The sequence below is a fragment of the Argentina silus genome (genome assembly GCF_951799395.1).
Source record: "Argentina silus genome assembly, chromosome: 17".
NCBI classification, from domain to species: domain Eukaryota; kingdom Metazoa; phylum Chordata; class Actinopteri; order Argentiniformes; family Argentinidae; genus Argentina; species Argentina silus.
Genome location: NC_139671.1, coordinates 504,517 through 521,226, shown reverse-complemented (window position 1 = coordinate 521,226; position 16,710 = coordinate 504,517). Strand labels below are relative to the sequence as shown.

Sequence of the window (16,710 nt, the reverse complement as noted above, 5' to 3'; positions counted from 1 at the left end):
AGGGTTGTAGATAGATAGATAGATAGATAGAAACTGTATTTATCCCAGGGGGAAATTCAGGAGATAGAGGGTTGTGTTACCTGGGTATAGAGGGTTGTGTAGATAGAGGGGTGTGTAGATAGAGGGTTGTGTTACCTGGGTATAGAGGGTTGTGTTACCTGGGTATAGAGGGTTGTGTGGCGAGGACAGTGTTGATGATGGTGGTCTTGGGAGGGTGCTCATCCTCTGGTCTCAGCTCGTCCTCAGACTTCAGCCGTCTGCGGATGGGCTTGGGGGGCGGGGCCAGAGGCCCACTTCCTCCTTTGGCCTGCTGGGGGCGTAAGGTGTAAGGTGTTAGGTTGGGTAAGGTGTTAGGTAAGGTGTAAGGTGTTAGGTAAGGTGTAAGGTGTTAGGTAAGGTGTTAGGTTGGGTAAGGTGTTAGGTTGGGTAAGGTGTTAGGTAAGGTGTTCGGTAAGGTGTTAGGTAGGGTGTTAGGTAAGGTGTTAGGTAAGGTGTTAGGTAAGGTGTTAGGTAGGGTGTAAGGTGTTAGGTAAGGTGTTAGGTAGGGTGTTAGGTAGGGTGTAAGGTGTTAGGTAAGGTGTTAGGTAAGGTGTTAGGTAGGGTGTTAGGTGTTAGGTAAGGTGTTAGGTAAGGTGTTAGGTAGGGTGTAAGGTGTTAGGTAAGGTGTTAGGTAAGGTGTTAGGTAAGGTGTTAGGTAGGGTGTAAGGTGTTAGGTAAGGTGTTAGGTGTTAAGTAGGGTGTAAGGTGTTAGGTAAGGTGTTAGGTAAGGTGTAAGGTGTTAGGTAAGGTGTTAGGTAAGGTGTTAAGTAGGGTGTAAGGTGTTAGGTAAGGTGTTAGGTAAGGTGTAAGGTGTTAGGTAAGGTGTTAAGTAGGGTGTAAGGTGTTAGGTAAGGTGTTAGGTAGGGTGTAAGGTGTTAGGTAAGGTGTTAGGTAGGGTGTAAGGTGTTAGGTAAGGTGTTAGGTAGGGTGTAAGGTGTTAGGTAAGGTGTTAGGTAAGGTGTTAGGTAAGGTGTTAGGTAGGGTGTAAGGTGTTAGGTAAGGTGTTAGGTGTTAAGTAGGGTGTAAGGTGTTAGGTAAGGTGTTAGGTAAGGTGTAAGGTGTTAGGTAAGGTGTTAGGTAAGGTGTTAAGTAGGGTGTAAGGTGTTAGGTAAGGTGTTAGGTAAGGTGTAAGGTGTTAGGTAAGGTGTTAAGTAGGGTGTAAGGTGTTAGGTAAGGTGTTAGGTAGGGTGTAAGGTGTTAGGTAAGGTGTTAGGTAGGGTGTAAGGTGTTAGGTAAGGTGTTAAGTAGGGTGTAAGGTGTTAGGTAAGGTGTTAGGTAAGGTGTAAGGTGTTAGGTAAGGTGTTAGGTAGGGTGTAAGGTGTTAGGTAAGGTGTTAAGTAGGGTGTAAGGTGTTAGGTAAGGTGTTAGGTAGGGTGTAAGGTGTTAGGTAAGGTGTTAGGTAGGGTGTAAGGTGTTAGGTAAGGTGTTAGGTAAGGTGTTAGGTAAGGTGTTAAGTAGGGTGTAAGGTGTTAAGTAGGGTGTAAGGTGTTAGGTAAGGTGTTAAGTAGGGTGTAAGGTGTTAGGTAAGGTGTAAGGTGTTAGGTAAGGTGTTAAGTAGGGTGTAAGGTGTTAAGTAGGGTGTAAGGTGTTAAGTAGGGTGTAAGGTGTTAGGTAAGGTGTTAGGTAAGGTGTTAAGCAGGGTGTAAGGTGTTAAGTAGGGTGTAAGGTGTTAGGTAAGGTGTTAAGTAGGGTGTAAGGTGTTAGGTAAGGTGTTAGGTAAGGTGTAAGGTGTTAGGTAAGGTGTTAAGTAGGGTGTAAGGTGTTAGGTAAGGTGTTAGGTAAGGTGTTAGGTAGGGTGTAAGGTGTTAGGTAAGGTGTTAGGTAGGGTGTAAGGTGTTAGGTAAGGTGTTAAGTAGGGTGTAAGGTGTTAGGTAAGGTGTTAGGTAAGGTGTTAAGCAGGGTGTAAGGTGTTAAGTAGGGTGTAAGGTGTTAAGTAGGGTGTTAGGTAGGGTGTAAGGTGTTAGGTAAGGTGTTAAGTAGGGTGTAAGGTGTTAGGTAAGGTGTTAGGTAAGGTGTTAGGTAGGGTGTAAGGTGTTAGGTAAGGTGTAAGGTGTTAGGTAAGGTGTTAGGTAAGGTGTTAGGTAAGGTGTTAGGTAGGGTGTAAGGTGTTAGGTAGGGTGTAAGGTGTTAGGTAAGGTGTTAGGTAGGGTGTAAGGTGTTGGGTAAGGTGTTAGGGTACATACAGAGATGATGGATGCTGCTCCTCCTCTCTCCTCCATCTGGCTGTCACTCTTCACTGTTCTCAACGGACCTGCTGTCTCCACACACTTCTCTGTCTGTGAGTCACACACACACACACACACCTTTATCATAACAGAGCACTGCTGACTGATGTGACAGAAGTGCTGTATCCCAAATGGACCCCAGGGGGGAGGGGCTGGAGGTGTGTAAGGTGTGTGTGTGTGTGTGTGTGTGTCACCTGTGCTGTCTCAGGGTGTTTCTCTGGGTCGTCTGTTGACGGGTCCGAGGCGAAGGCCTGGAACTGACTAAAGTCAGCGAAGTTTGGCTGCTCTGGGATCTGGTGGGGCGACGTGGCGGCGTGGACCGCCAGCCCCTCCCCCTCCGAACGGTGCCCCCCGTGGCCCCCCGAGGTCTGGGTCAAAGGTCAGAGAACAGGGGGGTCAATGCTGCATGAGAGGACTTAGACAATGACAGACGGATGTTGGGGGGGGGGGGGGGGGTTTACCTGTGTAGGTAGGGGTCTGGGGGGGGGGGGGGGTTTACCTGTGTAGGTAGGGGTCTGGGGGGGGGGTTTACCTGTGTAGGTAGGGGTCGGGGGGGGGGGGGGGGGTTTACCTGTGTAGGTAGGGGTCTGGGGGGGGGTTTACCTGTGTAGGTAGGGGTCTGGGGGGGGGGGGGGGGTTGTTTACCTGTGTAGGTAGGGGTCTGGGGGGGGGGGGGGGGTTTACCTGTGTAGGTAGGGGTCTGGGGGGGGGGTTGTTTACCTGTGTAGGTAGGGGTCTGGGGGGGGGGGGGTTTACCTGTGTAGGTAGGGGTCTGGGGGGGGGGGGGGGGGGTTGTTTACCTGTGTAGGTAGGGGTCTGGGGGGGGGTTTACCTGTGTAGGTAGGGGTCTGGGGGGGGGGGGGTTGTTTACCCGTGTAGGTAGGGGTCTGGGGGGGGGGGGGTTGTTTACCTGTGTAGGTAGAGGTCTGGAGGGGGTTACCCGTGTAGGTAGGGGTCTGGGGGGGGGGGGGGTTGTTTACCCGTGTAGGTAGGGGTCTGGGGGGGGGGTTTACCTGTGTAGGTAGGGGTCGGGGGGGGGGGGGGGTTGTTTACCTGTGTAGGTAGGGGTCTGGGGGGGGGTTTACCTGTGTAGGTAGAGGTCTGGAGGGGGTTACCCGTGTAGGTAGGGGTCGGGGGGGGGGGGGGGGGTTTACCTGTGTAGGTAGGGGTCTGGGGGGGGGGGGGGGTTGTTTACCTGTGTAGGTAGGGGTCTGGGGGGGGGGGGTTTACCTGTGTAGGTAGGGGTCTGGGGGGGGGTTTACCTGTGTAGGTAGGGGTCTGGGGGTGGGGGTTTACCTGTGTAGGAAGGGGTCTGGGGGGGGGGGGGGTTGTTTACCTGTGTAGGTAGGGGTCTGGGGGGTTGTTTACCTGTGTAGGTAGGGGTCTGGGAGGCACGGCGGGGGGGTAGGCGACCACGCCAGGCTGCTGGGGACCAGCAGGGGGTGCCGTGGCGAAGCTTCTGTTCATGTCCAGCGAGGAGGAGCGTGAGTGGGAGGCGTGGGGTCTGGGAGGGGGGGGAGGGGGGGCCGCGACCACCTTCAGGCCCTCAGGAGACGTCCCCGAATGAGACCTGCAACGCACACACACACACACACACACACGTAAGTTGCTAGTAATAAAGCTTACATAAACATATCCATACACTGTATAGTTGTTTATAATCCAGCCAATGAGAGGACAACATCTCACCGTTGTCTTGTTACGACACATGTGATTGGCTCCTGATCCGAAGTGAAGGAGTCTGAACTGCTATAGCCATCTCCTTCAGGAGAGAAAACACCACCATGACAACACCATGACAACACCACCATGACAACACCACCATGACAACACCACCATGACAACAACACCATGACAACACCACCATGACAACACCACAACAACACCATGACAATCAGGCTAATGAGAGATGTTCTTGAGTGAGTCTAGGCTCCAGTCTCAGCATCCCTGAGGTGTCAGGTGAGGTATTTACCTACGGTCCCCACCTACCTACCTACCTACCTACCCACCTACCTACCTACCCACCTACCCACCTACCTACCTACCCACCTACCTACCCACCTACCTACCTACCTACCTACCTACCTACGTACCTACCTACCCACCTACCTACACACCTACGGTCCCCACCTACCTACCTACGGGTCCCCACCTACCTACGGCCCCCACCTACCTACCTATGGTCCCCACCTACCTACCTACGGTCCCCTGGGGCGTCAGGTGAGGTATTTACCCACGGTCCCCACCTACCTACCTACCTATGGTCCCCACCTACCTACCTACGGTCCCCTGGGGCGTCAGGTGAGGTATTTACCCACGGTCCCCACCTACCTACCTACCTACGGTCCCCACCTACCTACCTACCTACGGTCCCCACCTACCTACCTACCTACGGTCCCCACCTACCTACCAACATACCTACGGTCCCCACCTACCAACGGCCCCCACCTACCTACGGTTACTACCTACCAACGGCCCCCACCTACCTACGGTTACTACCTACCTACGGTCCCCACCTACCTACCTACCTACGGTCCCCACCTACCTACGGTCCCCACCTACCAACGCCCCCCACCTACCTACGGTTACTACCTACCTACGGTCCCCACCTACCTACCTACATACGGCCCCCACCTACCTACGGCCCCCACCTACCTACGGTCCCCACCTACGGCCCCCTGGGGCGTCAGGTGACATACGTACCTACAGTGTTGGCAGCTACAAACTTGAGGGAGGAGGCCAGCTGGGCTTCTTCAGACAGCTCCGGGGGACTGGTCAGGAGGGGGCTGGTCGGGTGGGTGTGCTCTGAACCACAGATAAACAACAACAACATCAACCCTCTCTACAATCCCAAGGTTCTCCTCAGAGAACCCTCTCTACAATCCCAGGGTTCTCCTCAGAGAACCCTCTCTACAATCCCAGGGTTCTCCTCAGAGAACCCTCTCTACAATCCCAGGGTTCTCCTCAGAGAATGTCAGGATGTTTCTGCACCACGCTGAGAACTTGGCGGCTCCACTATCTAAACATTTCAAGGCAGATGAAACGATAGATTTAGTAATGATAGTGACTCGATCGTTACTAAATATATAGTTTAATACAGATAGTTACTCTATCAATTCAACTTATTGAGTGATTTGTCGATGACGTTTTTGCATTTTAGCTAATTTTAAGAGCATTTAATAGCAAAGGGTCTGAATACTTATGTACATGAGGTATTTCTGTATTTCAATTTTAATAAATTTACTGACATTTCTAAAAACCTGTTTTGGCTTTGTCATTCTGGGGTATTATGTGGACTACTTTGTCTTATGATGACTGATGGACAGATGACTCACTTAAACAAATGTATTTGTTGTAAGTCGCTTTGCATAAAGGCGTCTGCTAAATGTCTAAAATGTAAATGTAAAACTTTATGATGTTCCTCAGTGAATTCAGCATTTTTTGCGCATTTTGACATGAATAAAGAGTCGTGATTTTGATAATGCAATTCAGCGCCGTGCTGTTCAGAACCCTGGTGAGAACCCCGCGGTACTGTCCATTCCAGACAGGAGAGGGCGCTGATGGACATCTCTGCTGCTACTTCTCAACGGTCACGGTTGTTTACTCGTTTACGGAGGCCCGGGCCAAACCGACGCAGGCTGCCTTTATTCTGGAATTGACCGAATTTGAGCCGGGAGTCTCAAATGTAAACAAATATGGAGGACAGAATTCTACCATGAAAGGATAATACTACAGCGTCTTTAACTCCTTCAGCGCCGAGGGTGAATAAAGTCCCCAAATCGTCATCATTCCAGAGCGCCACGGGTGACTTTACTCACCGAAAATGCATAAATGATGCTTCATTTCGTAGCCAATCAAAGTGTTGTTGCTAGGTAAACACCACATAGAACACTTGGCGCTGTGGGTGGTGAGGGTTCCGGACCTCTGTGGCGGTTGGTGAGGTAGAGGAGAGGGAGGAGGAGACTCACCACTGCCGGTCCTCTTCAGCTCCATCTCCTGCATGTGGATCTTACTGGGGGTCATCCTGATGGGCACTGGGTGGACGATGGCTGTATCCTGTAGGGGTCAGAGGTCAGGGTTAAAGGTCAGGGGTCATCCTGATGGGGACAGGGTGGACAATGGCTCTATCCTGTAGAGAACAGGGTTAAGGGTTAAAGGTCAGGGTCAGGGGTCATCCTGGTGGGGACCGGGTGGAAGATGCTGTATCCTGTAGGGGTCGGAGGTCAGGGTTAAAGGTCAGGTACACATGCGTTTGATAGCATTCCTGATTCCGTTCCATGCATTACAATGAGGCCGTCCTCCGATCTCTACCTCCACCAATCATATTACATATATTATTATAGGCTTTTGGCAGTTTTCGGCAGTTTGGCAGATCAAGAAATCTGAAGATACATCAGAAACATATTTCATGTATATTTCATATCACGAGCATATCTGGAATATAGCTCCACAATGTCATTCTGAATCATCGTATTAAACAGAAACAAAAGCATGAGACAGACCCAGAAAAGCTGAGCAAGCAACAACCAACCAACCACGGCCACCTCTGTGGGAGGCTGTGTACCGCAGGGGAGGCTGGCGGAGGCAGACATCGGAGGCCGGGCTCATTGGAATGCGTGGAACGGAATAGTGAACGGTATCAAAACATTCCTCTCCATGCATTACAACGAGCCCGTCCTCCAATTTCTACCTCCACCGGCCTCTCAGCTGCACACTGAGAACAGGCATGCACTAGGAGAAAGATCTGGAAATGTGGGGGTGGGGGGCGGGAGGGAGGGGGGGTTAATGTCACCATTAATACTGAAACAGGCAGAACTAGGTGATTGGACTTACAGGATCGGCTGGTGCAATGTTAGAATCAAACTGGGTCAGAGTTTGTGAGCTGGACGAGCGTTCGCTAAACGTCTCCCACTGCTGGACACAGAGCAGAGACACAGTCAACGCCATGACATCATCACGCCATGACATCATCACGCCATGACATCATCACATCAACAACACAACCGTCACATGACTGGGCACACAGGAAGTGAAGTTCCATGGGGGAAGGGTGGGGGGTGCGCTGGGGGGGCTGTAGAGGGGGGGGGGGGGGGACTGGGGGGCTGTAGAGTGGGAGGGGACTGGAGGGCTATAGAGGGGGGGCACTGGGGGGCTGTAGGAGGGGGCTGTGTGGGGGGGGGGGACTGGGGGGGCTGTGGGGGGGGGTTGTAGGGGGGGAGGGGGACTGGGGGCCTGTAGAGGGGGGAGGCTGTAGAGGGGGGGACTGTAGATGGGGGGGGGGGCTATAGAGGGGAAAGGGGAGGCTATAGAGGGGAGGGGGGGCTGTAGAGGGAAGGGGGGGAGACTGTAGGGGGGGGGGGGGCTGGGGGGGCTGTAGAGCGTCCAACCTCGTTGCTCTGAGTCATCTCCGGCCAGGTCTGGTGGAGCGAGGGCAGGGAGGGGGGCAGGGAGGGGGGGACCTCCACAGGCGACCCAGAGTACCCCACGTCTGGAGCCTGGTCTGGGACCTCTGCAACGGAACGGGAGGGGCAGGGGTCAGAGGTCACACGTCACCTGACACACACAGTCTCTTATGAAGGGTTATGACTTCATCAATAAGGTGCTATAAACATGGACACAAGGTCATAACAACCTTCGTATGAGGGTTAGGGTTAGGTCATAACAACCTTCGTATGAGGGTTAGGGTTAGGTCATAACAACCTTCGTATGAGGGTTAGGGTTAGGTCATAACAACCTTCGTATGAGGGTTAGGGTTAGGTCATAACAACCTTCGTATGAGGACACTTCCAGCAAAGTATCACATACATTTCAACCACTCTCAATTCTTCATATTCTCCATGAATCAACAGCAGAGATCACAGACAAGGCCTTGGTCCAGGAGAGAGCAGGAGAGAGGAGGAGAGAGGAGGAGAGAGCAGGAGAGAGGAGGAGAGAAGAGGAGAGGAGAGAAGAGGAGAGAAGAGGAGAGAGGAGGAGAGAAGAGGAGAGGAGAGAAGAGGAGAGAAGAGGAGAGAGGAGGAGAGGTGGTACCTGCAGAGTCGTCCAGGTCGATCAGCTTTGGCATCAGGCTCTCTGGAAGCTTCTCTGGAAGGTCGTAGCCGTTCTTCCTGGCCACCACCAGGTGGAACGCAGCGCAGAACTCATCCAGAGTCAGCGCTCCATCCTTATCAAAGTCTGACAGCTCCCTGGAGAGGAGGAGGAGGAGGAGAAAGAAGAAGATGAAGAAGACGTAGAAGAAGAAGAAGAAGGAGAAGAAACAAGGCAATCAGCATGAAAAAGCTGGTTTATGTTTGGATGGAGGACGGTGTGACTGGAATGGACCTGAGGAATGAACAGCGAATGATGACACTCACCAGATGTGTGACAGTTCTAGAATAGGCAACTTTGACTTCGTGAAAAACTCTTTTGCAGCAGAACCTGAAACACAGAAAAAGAGAATAAACTGTAACTGATAACCACTGTAACCACTGTAACTGATAACCACTGTAACTGATAACCACTGTAACCATTGTCACTGATAACCACTGTAACCACTGTAACCACTGTAACTGATAACCACTGTAACCACTGTAACTGATAACCACTGTAACCACTGTCACTGATAACCACTGTAACCACTGTAACCACTGTAACTGCATGGAGCAGAATTAGGAATGGTATCACGTGTTTGATACCAATCCTCATTCCATTCTGTGCATTACAAAGAGCCCATCCTCCGATGTCCACCTCCGCCAGCCTCCCCCAGCCTCCGCCAGCCTCCCTGCTCACCGGGGATGAAGCGGTTGAGGTCGGGCTGGATGGTCTTGAACTGGTTGATGTAGTACTGACGCTGCTCCTCCGTGATCTTCCACGGGTCCTCGTAGCCACTCGACTGTCTCTGGATCTCATTGGTTATCGCCGTCGACGCCACCGTCCGCATCGTGGCGCTCTCCTATGGTCGGCCACAGGAGCCAATCAGAGACAGAGAGGGGAACCAATCAGAAACAGAGAGGGGAGGAGATTGAAAACATCCTTGGAAGAGGTGAGACAGGCAGCAGAGAGTGATGTCAACACTGCCATGCAGGTTATTATTATTATTATTACTATTATGATTATTATTATTTTGTTGCACTGTTGCCCAAAGCATTTCATCGCCCCGTCTACGGCTGTACTCTCTGTTTATGATAAATACTTTGTTTTGATGTGTGGTAACGTTTTGATAATGTTTGCAGAGATGATTACTGAAACAAAAACACCCGAATCCCCCGGAATGAAGTGAGGAGCTGAGGCAGAGCGTCAAACAGCATCAGGACGCCTCCCGACAGACATGCAGACTGTGAAATGTGGAAGGACTCAAAAACACTAAGAGGATTGGAGAAAGAAGATTAGGTTAACGAGCGTTGGTCCCCAGACAGGCCGACCCACAGACATGCTGCTTCTTTAGACAGAACAAACCCCAGCTAAAGGCCTGACCCAGTCCTGACCCGCGCCTGACCCGCGCCTGACCTGGGCCTGACCCAGTCCTGACCTGCGCCTGACCTGGGCCTGACCCAGTCCTGACCTGGGCCTGACCTGGGCCTGACCCAGTCCTGACCTGGGCCTGACCTGGGCCCGCTGTATGCAGTTCTCTAAGGGGACGCTACATTGAAAACACACAACCCCTACAGACAGAGGTCGTTGGAGTAGTATCTGTTTCTCAGGGGAGGCTAGTGGAGGTAGAAATCGGAGGACAGGCTCATTGTAATGCATGGAACGGAATGAGGAATGGTATCAAACACGCGTGGTATCAAACACCATTCCTCATTCCATGTGTTCCAATGAGCCCGTCCTCCGTTTCCTACCTCCGCCAGCCTCCCCTGGTATGTGTGTGTTAGACTGACCCAGCTTTCCTGAACCGGAGGAGGAGAGTGGGTAGACCACATCCCGTCACCTGACACCACCGGACCTGGGAGGAGAGGAGGGGAGGAGAGGAGGGAGAGGAGAGGAGAGGAGGGGAGAGGGTGAGGGAGGAGAGGAGAGGAGAGGAGGGGAGGGGGTGAGGGAGGAGAGGAGAGGTGAGTCACACTATTTTTGGTGAATGAAGTCACCCGTGGCACTCTAGAATGCCCTGAATGAGTTTGACCTTAGATGATGATGATGTTGTTTTCTCCCTGGTGAAAGCTAATACTTCTACCACTGAAACAGCTAATACTTCTACCACTGAAACAGCTAATACTTCTACCACTGAAACAGCTAATACTTCTACCACTGAAACTGTGAGTTCAGCTCGACTGACATCCAAACACTGTTTAATCCTCGTTTTGAGGTTTGACAGTGACAGCCAATCAGACATAGCCTTACTGACAGTGACAGCCAATCAGACATAGCCTTGCTGCCTAGCCTATGGTGTTGTACCTGACTGTGGTTCTCTGAAGGGGGTCCAGCCAGCCACGGCCCCCCCGGCCCCCCCGGCCTGCTGCCTCTCCTGGGGGCCCCCGCTGGCCTGCCGCTGATGCTGCTTCCTCCAGGGGGGGGGCGATGAGGGGGGGGACTGGTTGGGGGAGACCACCGGAGACGTGGAGTCAGGCTGCTGCCACGGAAACACAGGAGATTACAGTCACAACGAGACAACAGTCACAACGAGCCAACAGGAAGCAGTGAGCCAACAGGAAGCAGTGAGCTAGGTGTGGGTCTGACCTGAGGTTCTAGGGTCGGCCCGCAGGGCTGGATGACCTCGTGAGCGGACCCCTTCTTGGCCTGGCCGCGGCCGGGGGGTCTGGGAATGACCCCGGCGTACGGACCCTGGGGGTCGGAGTCGGAGTAGGGCGCCATGTGACGGGGCTCTGCCTCGTTCTTCCCCACCACGAACCTGGGCAGGGGCAGGTCCTTCACTGTGGGGGGGGGCACACAGGCAGACACACACACAGTTAATTAACAGGACTCTCTGTGTGTGTTGATGATGGACAGATTCTGTCCACCTCTCTCTCCTCCTCCTCCCCACCCCCACCTCCCCAGCGCTCCAGTTGGAGGTTAGTCATTTCCTGTTGTCTCTATTCTTCTCCTGTGTCTCCGGCCCACCAGGGCTGTATGTGCTTCCTGCCTGCCCACACCCCCCTCCCTCCCTCCCTCCCTCCCTCCCTCCCTCTCTCTCTCTCTCTCTCTCTAACTCATTCATGGAGTCTGATGAGACATGTGGCCTGGGTGACTAGTAGTGGCCTCTTCACACTGCTGAACCAGACCGGATCGAACTGGGCTGAACTGGGCTGAACTGAGCTGAACTGGGCTGAACTGGGCTGAACTGGGCTGAACTGGGCTGAACTGGGCTGAACTGGGCTGAACTGGCTTCACCTCCACCAGAGTTCCTGTACCACTGCTGGGAGGGAGAGTGTGAAGATAAAGTCTCTGATTCAGCCCAGTACGGTTCGGGTCGGCCCAGTACAGTAACAGAATCTCATCTCAAAGTGCAGATTCTGTTCAGTGTCCTAAATATGATGTGCAGTTTATGTGTAATATATAACAACAATAATCAGAGTTTATGGGTAATATCTATGAAATAACTGTGAGAGGAAGTGAATCCTGTTGCAATGTTTGAAGTCAAACATGAGCCATTGTGTAGAACACATGACAACGACTACTTCCTGTGAAGATTGCCTTAGACTACCTGTTTTTAACTGCCGCCACGGCAACGGCAGACACACCAGTAAACAGTCAGCCACAGACTCCCCAGAAACCCGCCAGTCAGCTCAGAATCTCTACACTGTTCCAGAACGTTCTAGATTCTCCACTCCCCATTCTAGAGCGCTGGCTGTACGTTCTGGAAGCGTGTACTCACCAGAGTTCAGGCTCTCCACCCTGAGGGGCAGCCCGGACTGGGCCACAGCGATGAGCTTCAGCGCGATGTAGAACTGGCTCCGTCCAAAATGGCCCAGTCTGGTGGCGCCGCAGAGCTCTGTGATCTGAGGAGACACGAAGCACAGGCCCGGTCAACAACACCCGCCTCACGTGGCCATCGCTAAACAACAGTTCTGTCTCGTTCCCGGGCCTGGTACCAGACTAACACAATTCTGCTTGAAACGGAGCGAAACTCTGTCTGGTTCAGTTTGGTTCTGTAGAAAAGTGGACAGGGGTGATGGTGGGGGAGGACAGGGGTGATGGTGGGGGAGGACAGGGGTGATGATCGGGGGGGTGTTCCAAGGTCACAGTGTCTCTGAACTCTCAGTGCAGGGAGACAGCTGTTGCTTTGTCTGAAGAGCGGTCAGCAACATCGTCACAATACAACAGTCTGAAATGTTCAGGGCTGCCTTGATAAAGACCTACTTTAGCAGGGAGTCCCAGTGAGACCAAAATTACAACATCATAAAACACAATCAAGAAAAACAAACACATTTTTCAATAAAGAGGTTAGTCAAAACTTTAAACTGCCCGAGCAACACCAGAACCGTCACATCTCACCTCATCTACATCACATCTGTTTCTTCTATTCATCTTTTCACGTGGCTTTGTATGATTTTATACTGAAAAAGGCAAAAAAAAAGCTCTATTTCTCAATCCTGATAGACATTTACATTTACGGCATTTATCAGACGCCTTTATCCAAAGTGACTTACAACAAATACATTTGTTTAAGTAAGTGAATCATCTATCCATCAGTCATCATTAGATAGTCATCAACGCTCAGACCAGGGGCCATAGGCAGTCACAATGCCAGAATTATTATTATTTTATGTTTTTTATTATTTATTAACAGGAGAGAACTTGTACAGGGGGGTAGTGAGGGTGAAGAGGTCTTTAGGGTTAGGGTTAGGGTTAGTACAGGGGGGTAGTGGGGGTGAAGAGGTCTTTAGGGTTAGGGTTAGTACAGGGGGGTAGTGGGGGTGAAGAGGTCTCTAGGGTTAGGGTTAGGGTTAGTACAGGGGGGTAGTGGGGGTGAAGGGGTCTCTAGGGTTAGGGTTAGTACAGGGGGGTAGTGGGGGTGAAGAGGTCTTTAGGGTTAGGGTTAGTACAGGGGGGTAGTGGGGGTGAAGAGGTCTTTAGGGTTAGGGTTAGTACAGGGGGGTAGTGGGGGTGAAGAGGTCTCTAGGGTTAGGGTTAGTACAGGGGGGTAGTGGGGGTGAAGAGGTCTTTAGGGTTAGGGTTAGTACAGGGGGGTAGTGAGGGTGAAGAGGTCTTTAGGGTTAGGGTTAGTACAGGGGGGTAGTGGGGGTGAAGGGGTCTTTAGGGTTAGGGTTAGTACAGGGGGGTAGTGGGGGTGAAGGGGTCTCTAGGGTTAGGGTTAGTACAGGGGGGTAGTGGGGGTGAAGGGGTCTCTAGGGTTAGGGTTAGTACAGGGGGGTAGTGGGGGTGAAGAGGTCTCTAGGGTTAGGGTTAGTACAGGGGGGTAGTGGGGGTGAAGAGGTCTTTAGGAGGGATTGGGGTAGTGGGGGTGAAGAGGTCTTTAGGAGGGATTGTTAAGATAGAAAGAAAGCCTGAAGAGACGGGTTTTCAATCTACGGTGGAAGGTTGTATATCTGCTGGTGTCCTGCAGGTATCAGGGTAAACAGTCATCTGTTGAGGTCAGTAGGCCCACAGATGAGGGAAGACACAGTGGTTGTGTCCCAATTCAGAGTATGAGTTTCATTGTACTGTCATACACTCCCCTGTATCCCAGTACCAGGGGAGGCTGGCGGAGGTACAAATCGGAGGACAGGCTCGTTGTAATGCATAGAATGGAATAAGAAACAGTATCAAACACACGTGTTTTGATGTCATTCCTCATGTGTGTTTTTCTACCATTTCTCATCCCATTCCACGCATTACAATGAGCCTGTCCTCCGATTTCTACCTCCACCAGCCTCCCCTGCCTAGTACATGACCATACAACTTTGAAACTTTGAAACCCTCCCCCGTTCTCCCTGAAGTGTGGCCCATATCTCTTACAGCTCACCAACACTGTGCTTTTAAACACCTGCGGCAAAGTACACAAGTCCACACTTGAAGGAGAAGGCCAGGGCAGAGAATCAGGGCAGCGAAAGTGTAAACAAGCATCAAATGGAGGAAGACAGTAAGTGCTGAATCAACTCTCATGGAAGTATGAGTCATCCGTCACACCCCTTCCTACCAGAGGATCCGACCAGGACGGGCGGCAGGAGGAACCTCACTGGGTCGGTCGCTCAGTCAATCACTAACCGACACGATTAACGATTAAAGGAATCACCTACTGACAGACAATAACACAGGACTCAGCCCCCCCCCCAAAAAAAATAATATATATATATATATATATATATATATATATACAGCATGATTTTAATCCTGAAGTAGGGTGTCTGTCATGAATGCATGCAGGTATACTTCACTCCTCTGACCTACAATCAGGTTGTTAATAACGTCGTGTCCAAATGTCGACACTTTGTAGCAAATCCAGCATGGAAAGTATGAACCGTCCCGGACGGGACATTCGGTTCCACTGCTTCAACACGCACTGCCGGGGGGAGGGCACCCTGGACCGGGCCACAGATCACACCCCACCAGAACCTGCTGTTACAAACACGTGTAGCCCTTTAGACATGTTTCACCATGTAACATGGAACGACCCCCAGAAGACAGAGCCTACTAAGGCCAGATCAGAGGGTTCGAACCCCGTCCCAGCTCCCTACGAGCCCAACTTCCCATTCTGCTAAGTGAGCTAGCCTGGGGAAGGTGTGTCAGCAGGGCAGGGCAGAGCCGCACACGACCAGCCCGGTCCCTGTCACTGTCCCATACAGACAGATACGTGTCGTTAGCCGGGCTAGCAGAACTGGGTCGGTACCAACCTGCAGAACCACCTCGCTCGGTAGCTGGGCCGCCCGGAACAGGTCGAGAACTCTGCCGTTGGAAGCCACTTTCTTGGTGTTGTCCGTGTCGCAATACACGAACAAGTCTGAGTAATACTTCTGCTCCACGTCTGTCAACGTTAGACTTTCCATGACGGCAGAGAAGTCCGGCGATCGGGGGGTCGAACCGGCGGTAGATGAGCCTCACTAGAACTGGACCCCCAAAAAAGGGCGAGAGAAGAGCGACGTTGCTGGTTAGCTTAGCTTAGCTTAGCTTGCTCTGTGGCTTGCAGGCTAGCGAGTGTCTCCCTTCCCTCCACAGTTTGATGTTTCACCGAAATGTGAAAGTCGCGGTGTGATGTAGCGAGTCGTGATCGCATCAGCAGGAGTGGGTTTGACCTGCTGACTTCTCTCCCTCACAGACACACGTTCTGGGGGACTGGCCTGCGACCGGGCGCTGCTGCTACATGCTACCGCGGCTAGCTGGCCGGAGACGAAACTAGCCTCAAAGTCAGGACTAGTCCAGCCGGAGTCCGGACGTCCGTGTCGAAGGAGAGATGAAGGGGAATGCTGGCTCTGCCTGCTGCGTGCCGGTCCAGCAGGCTGGGTCCGCGTCGGAGGCTTCAGAAGGAAAGTTTCAGCTCTTCGGGCTTCTTCCTCCATCAGGCACGGCCGCCATTCCTCTGGCCGTGACGTCAGCCCGCCTCCGGGACCCGGATGACACATGTCAACAGGACAGGCTGTCAGTCACCTTACTGTCCAAACTACACCTACACCTACACCTCCATCTGTCAGTCACCTTACTGTCCAAACAACACCTACACCTACACCTCCATCTGTCAGTCACCTTACTGTCCAAACTACACCTACACCTACACCTCCATCTGTCAGTCACCTTACTGTCCAAACTACACCTACACCTCCATCTGTCAGTCACCTTACTGTCCAAACAACACCTACACCTACACCTCCATCTGTCAGTCACCTTACTGTCCAAACAACACCTACACCTACACCTCCATCTGTCAGTCACCTTACTGTCCAAACAACACCTACACCTACACCTCCATCTGTCAGTCACCTTACTGTCCAAACTACACCTACACCTACACCTCCATCTGTCAGTCACCTTACTGTCCAAACTACACCTACACCTCCATCTGTCAGTCACCTTACTGTCCAAACTACACCTACACCTCCATCTGTCAGTCACCTTACTGTCCAAACTACACCTACACCTCCACCTCCATCTGTCAGTCACCTTACTGTCCAAACTACACCTACACCTACACCTCCATCTGTCAGTCACCTTACTGTCCAAACTACACCTACACCTACACCTCCATCTGTCAGTCACCTTACTGTCCAAACTACACCTACACCTACACCTCCATCTGTCAGTCACCTTACTGTCCAAACTACACCTACACCTACACCTCCATCTGTCAGTCACCTTACTGTCCAAACTACACCTACACCTACACCTGTCAGTCACCTTACTGTCCAAACTACACCTACACCTACATCTGTCAGTCACCTTACTGTCCAAACTACACCTACATCTGTCAGTCACCTTACTGTCCAAACTACACCTACACCTACATCTGTCAGTCACCTTACTGTCCAAACTACACCTACACCTACACCTGTCAGTCACCTTACTGTCCAAACTACACCTACACCTCCATCTGTCAGTC

At 52.0% G+C, this 16,710-nt stretch overlaps 1 protein-coding gene across 5 annotated transcripts; it reads right to left on the bottom strand.

Moving 5' to 3' along the window:
* Window positions 1–154: 154 nt before the first annotated feature.
* Window positions 155–15,684, bottom strand: reps1 (RALBP1 associated Eps domain containing 1; the record flags this gene model as incomplete). Of its 5 annotated transcripts, none has more annotated exons than XM_083689454.1 (17): window positions 15,014–15,684; window positions 12,055–12,178; window positions 10,920–11,113; window positions 10,638–10,812; window positions 10,124–10,188; window positions 9,033–9,195; window positions 8,618–8,681; window positions 8,295–8,449; window positions 7,652–7,773; window positions 7,098–7,178; window positions 6,233–6,320; window positions 4,968–5,069; window positions 3,954–4,026; window positions 3,633–3,834; window positions 2,459–2,632; window positions 2,223–2,315; window positions 155–310 (listed from the first exon to the last, which is right to left on the bottom strand). In XM_083689454.1, exons 1-17 carry the CDS (start codon window positions 15,164–15,166, stop codon window positions 155–157), a joined length of 2,184 nt encoding a protein of 727 aa, XP_083545580.1. In that variant the 5' UTR covers window positions 15,167–15,684. The 5 variants fall into 5 exon arrangements, with proteins under 5 accessions (XP_083545580.1, XP_083545582.1, XP_083545583.1 ...); XM_083689456.1 differs by having other exon boundaries at window positions 155–307; XM_083689457.1 differs by having other exon boundaries at window positions 7,098–7,175.
* Between the last annotated feature and the right edge of the window lie 1,026 nt (window positions 15,685–16,710).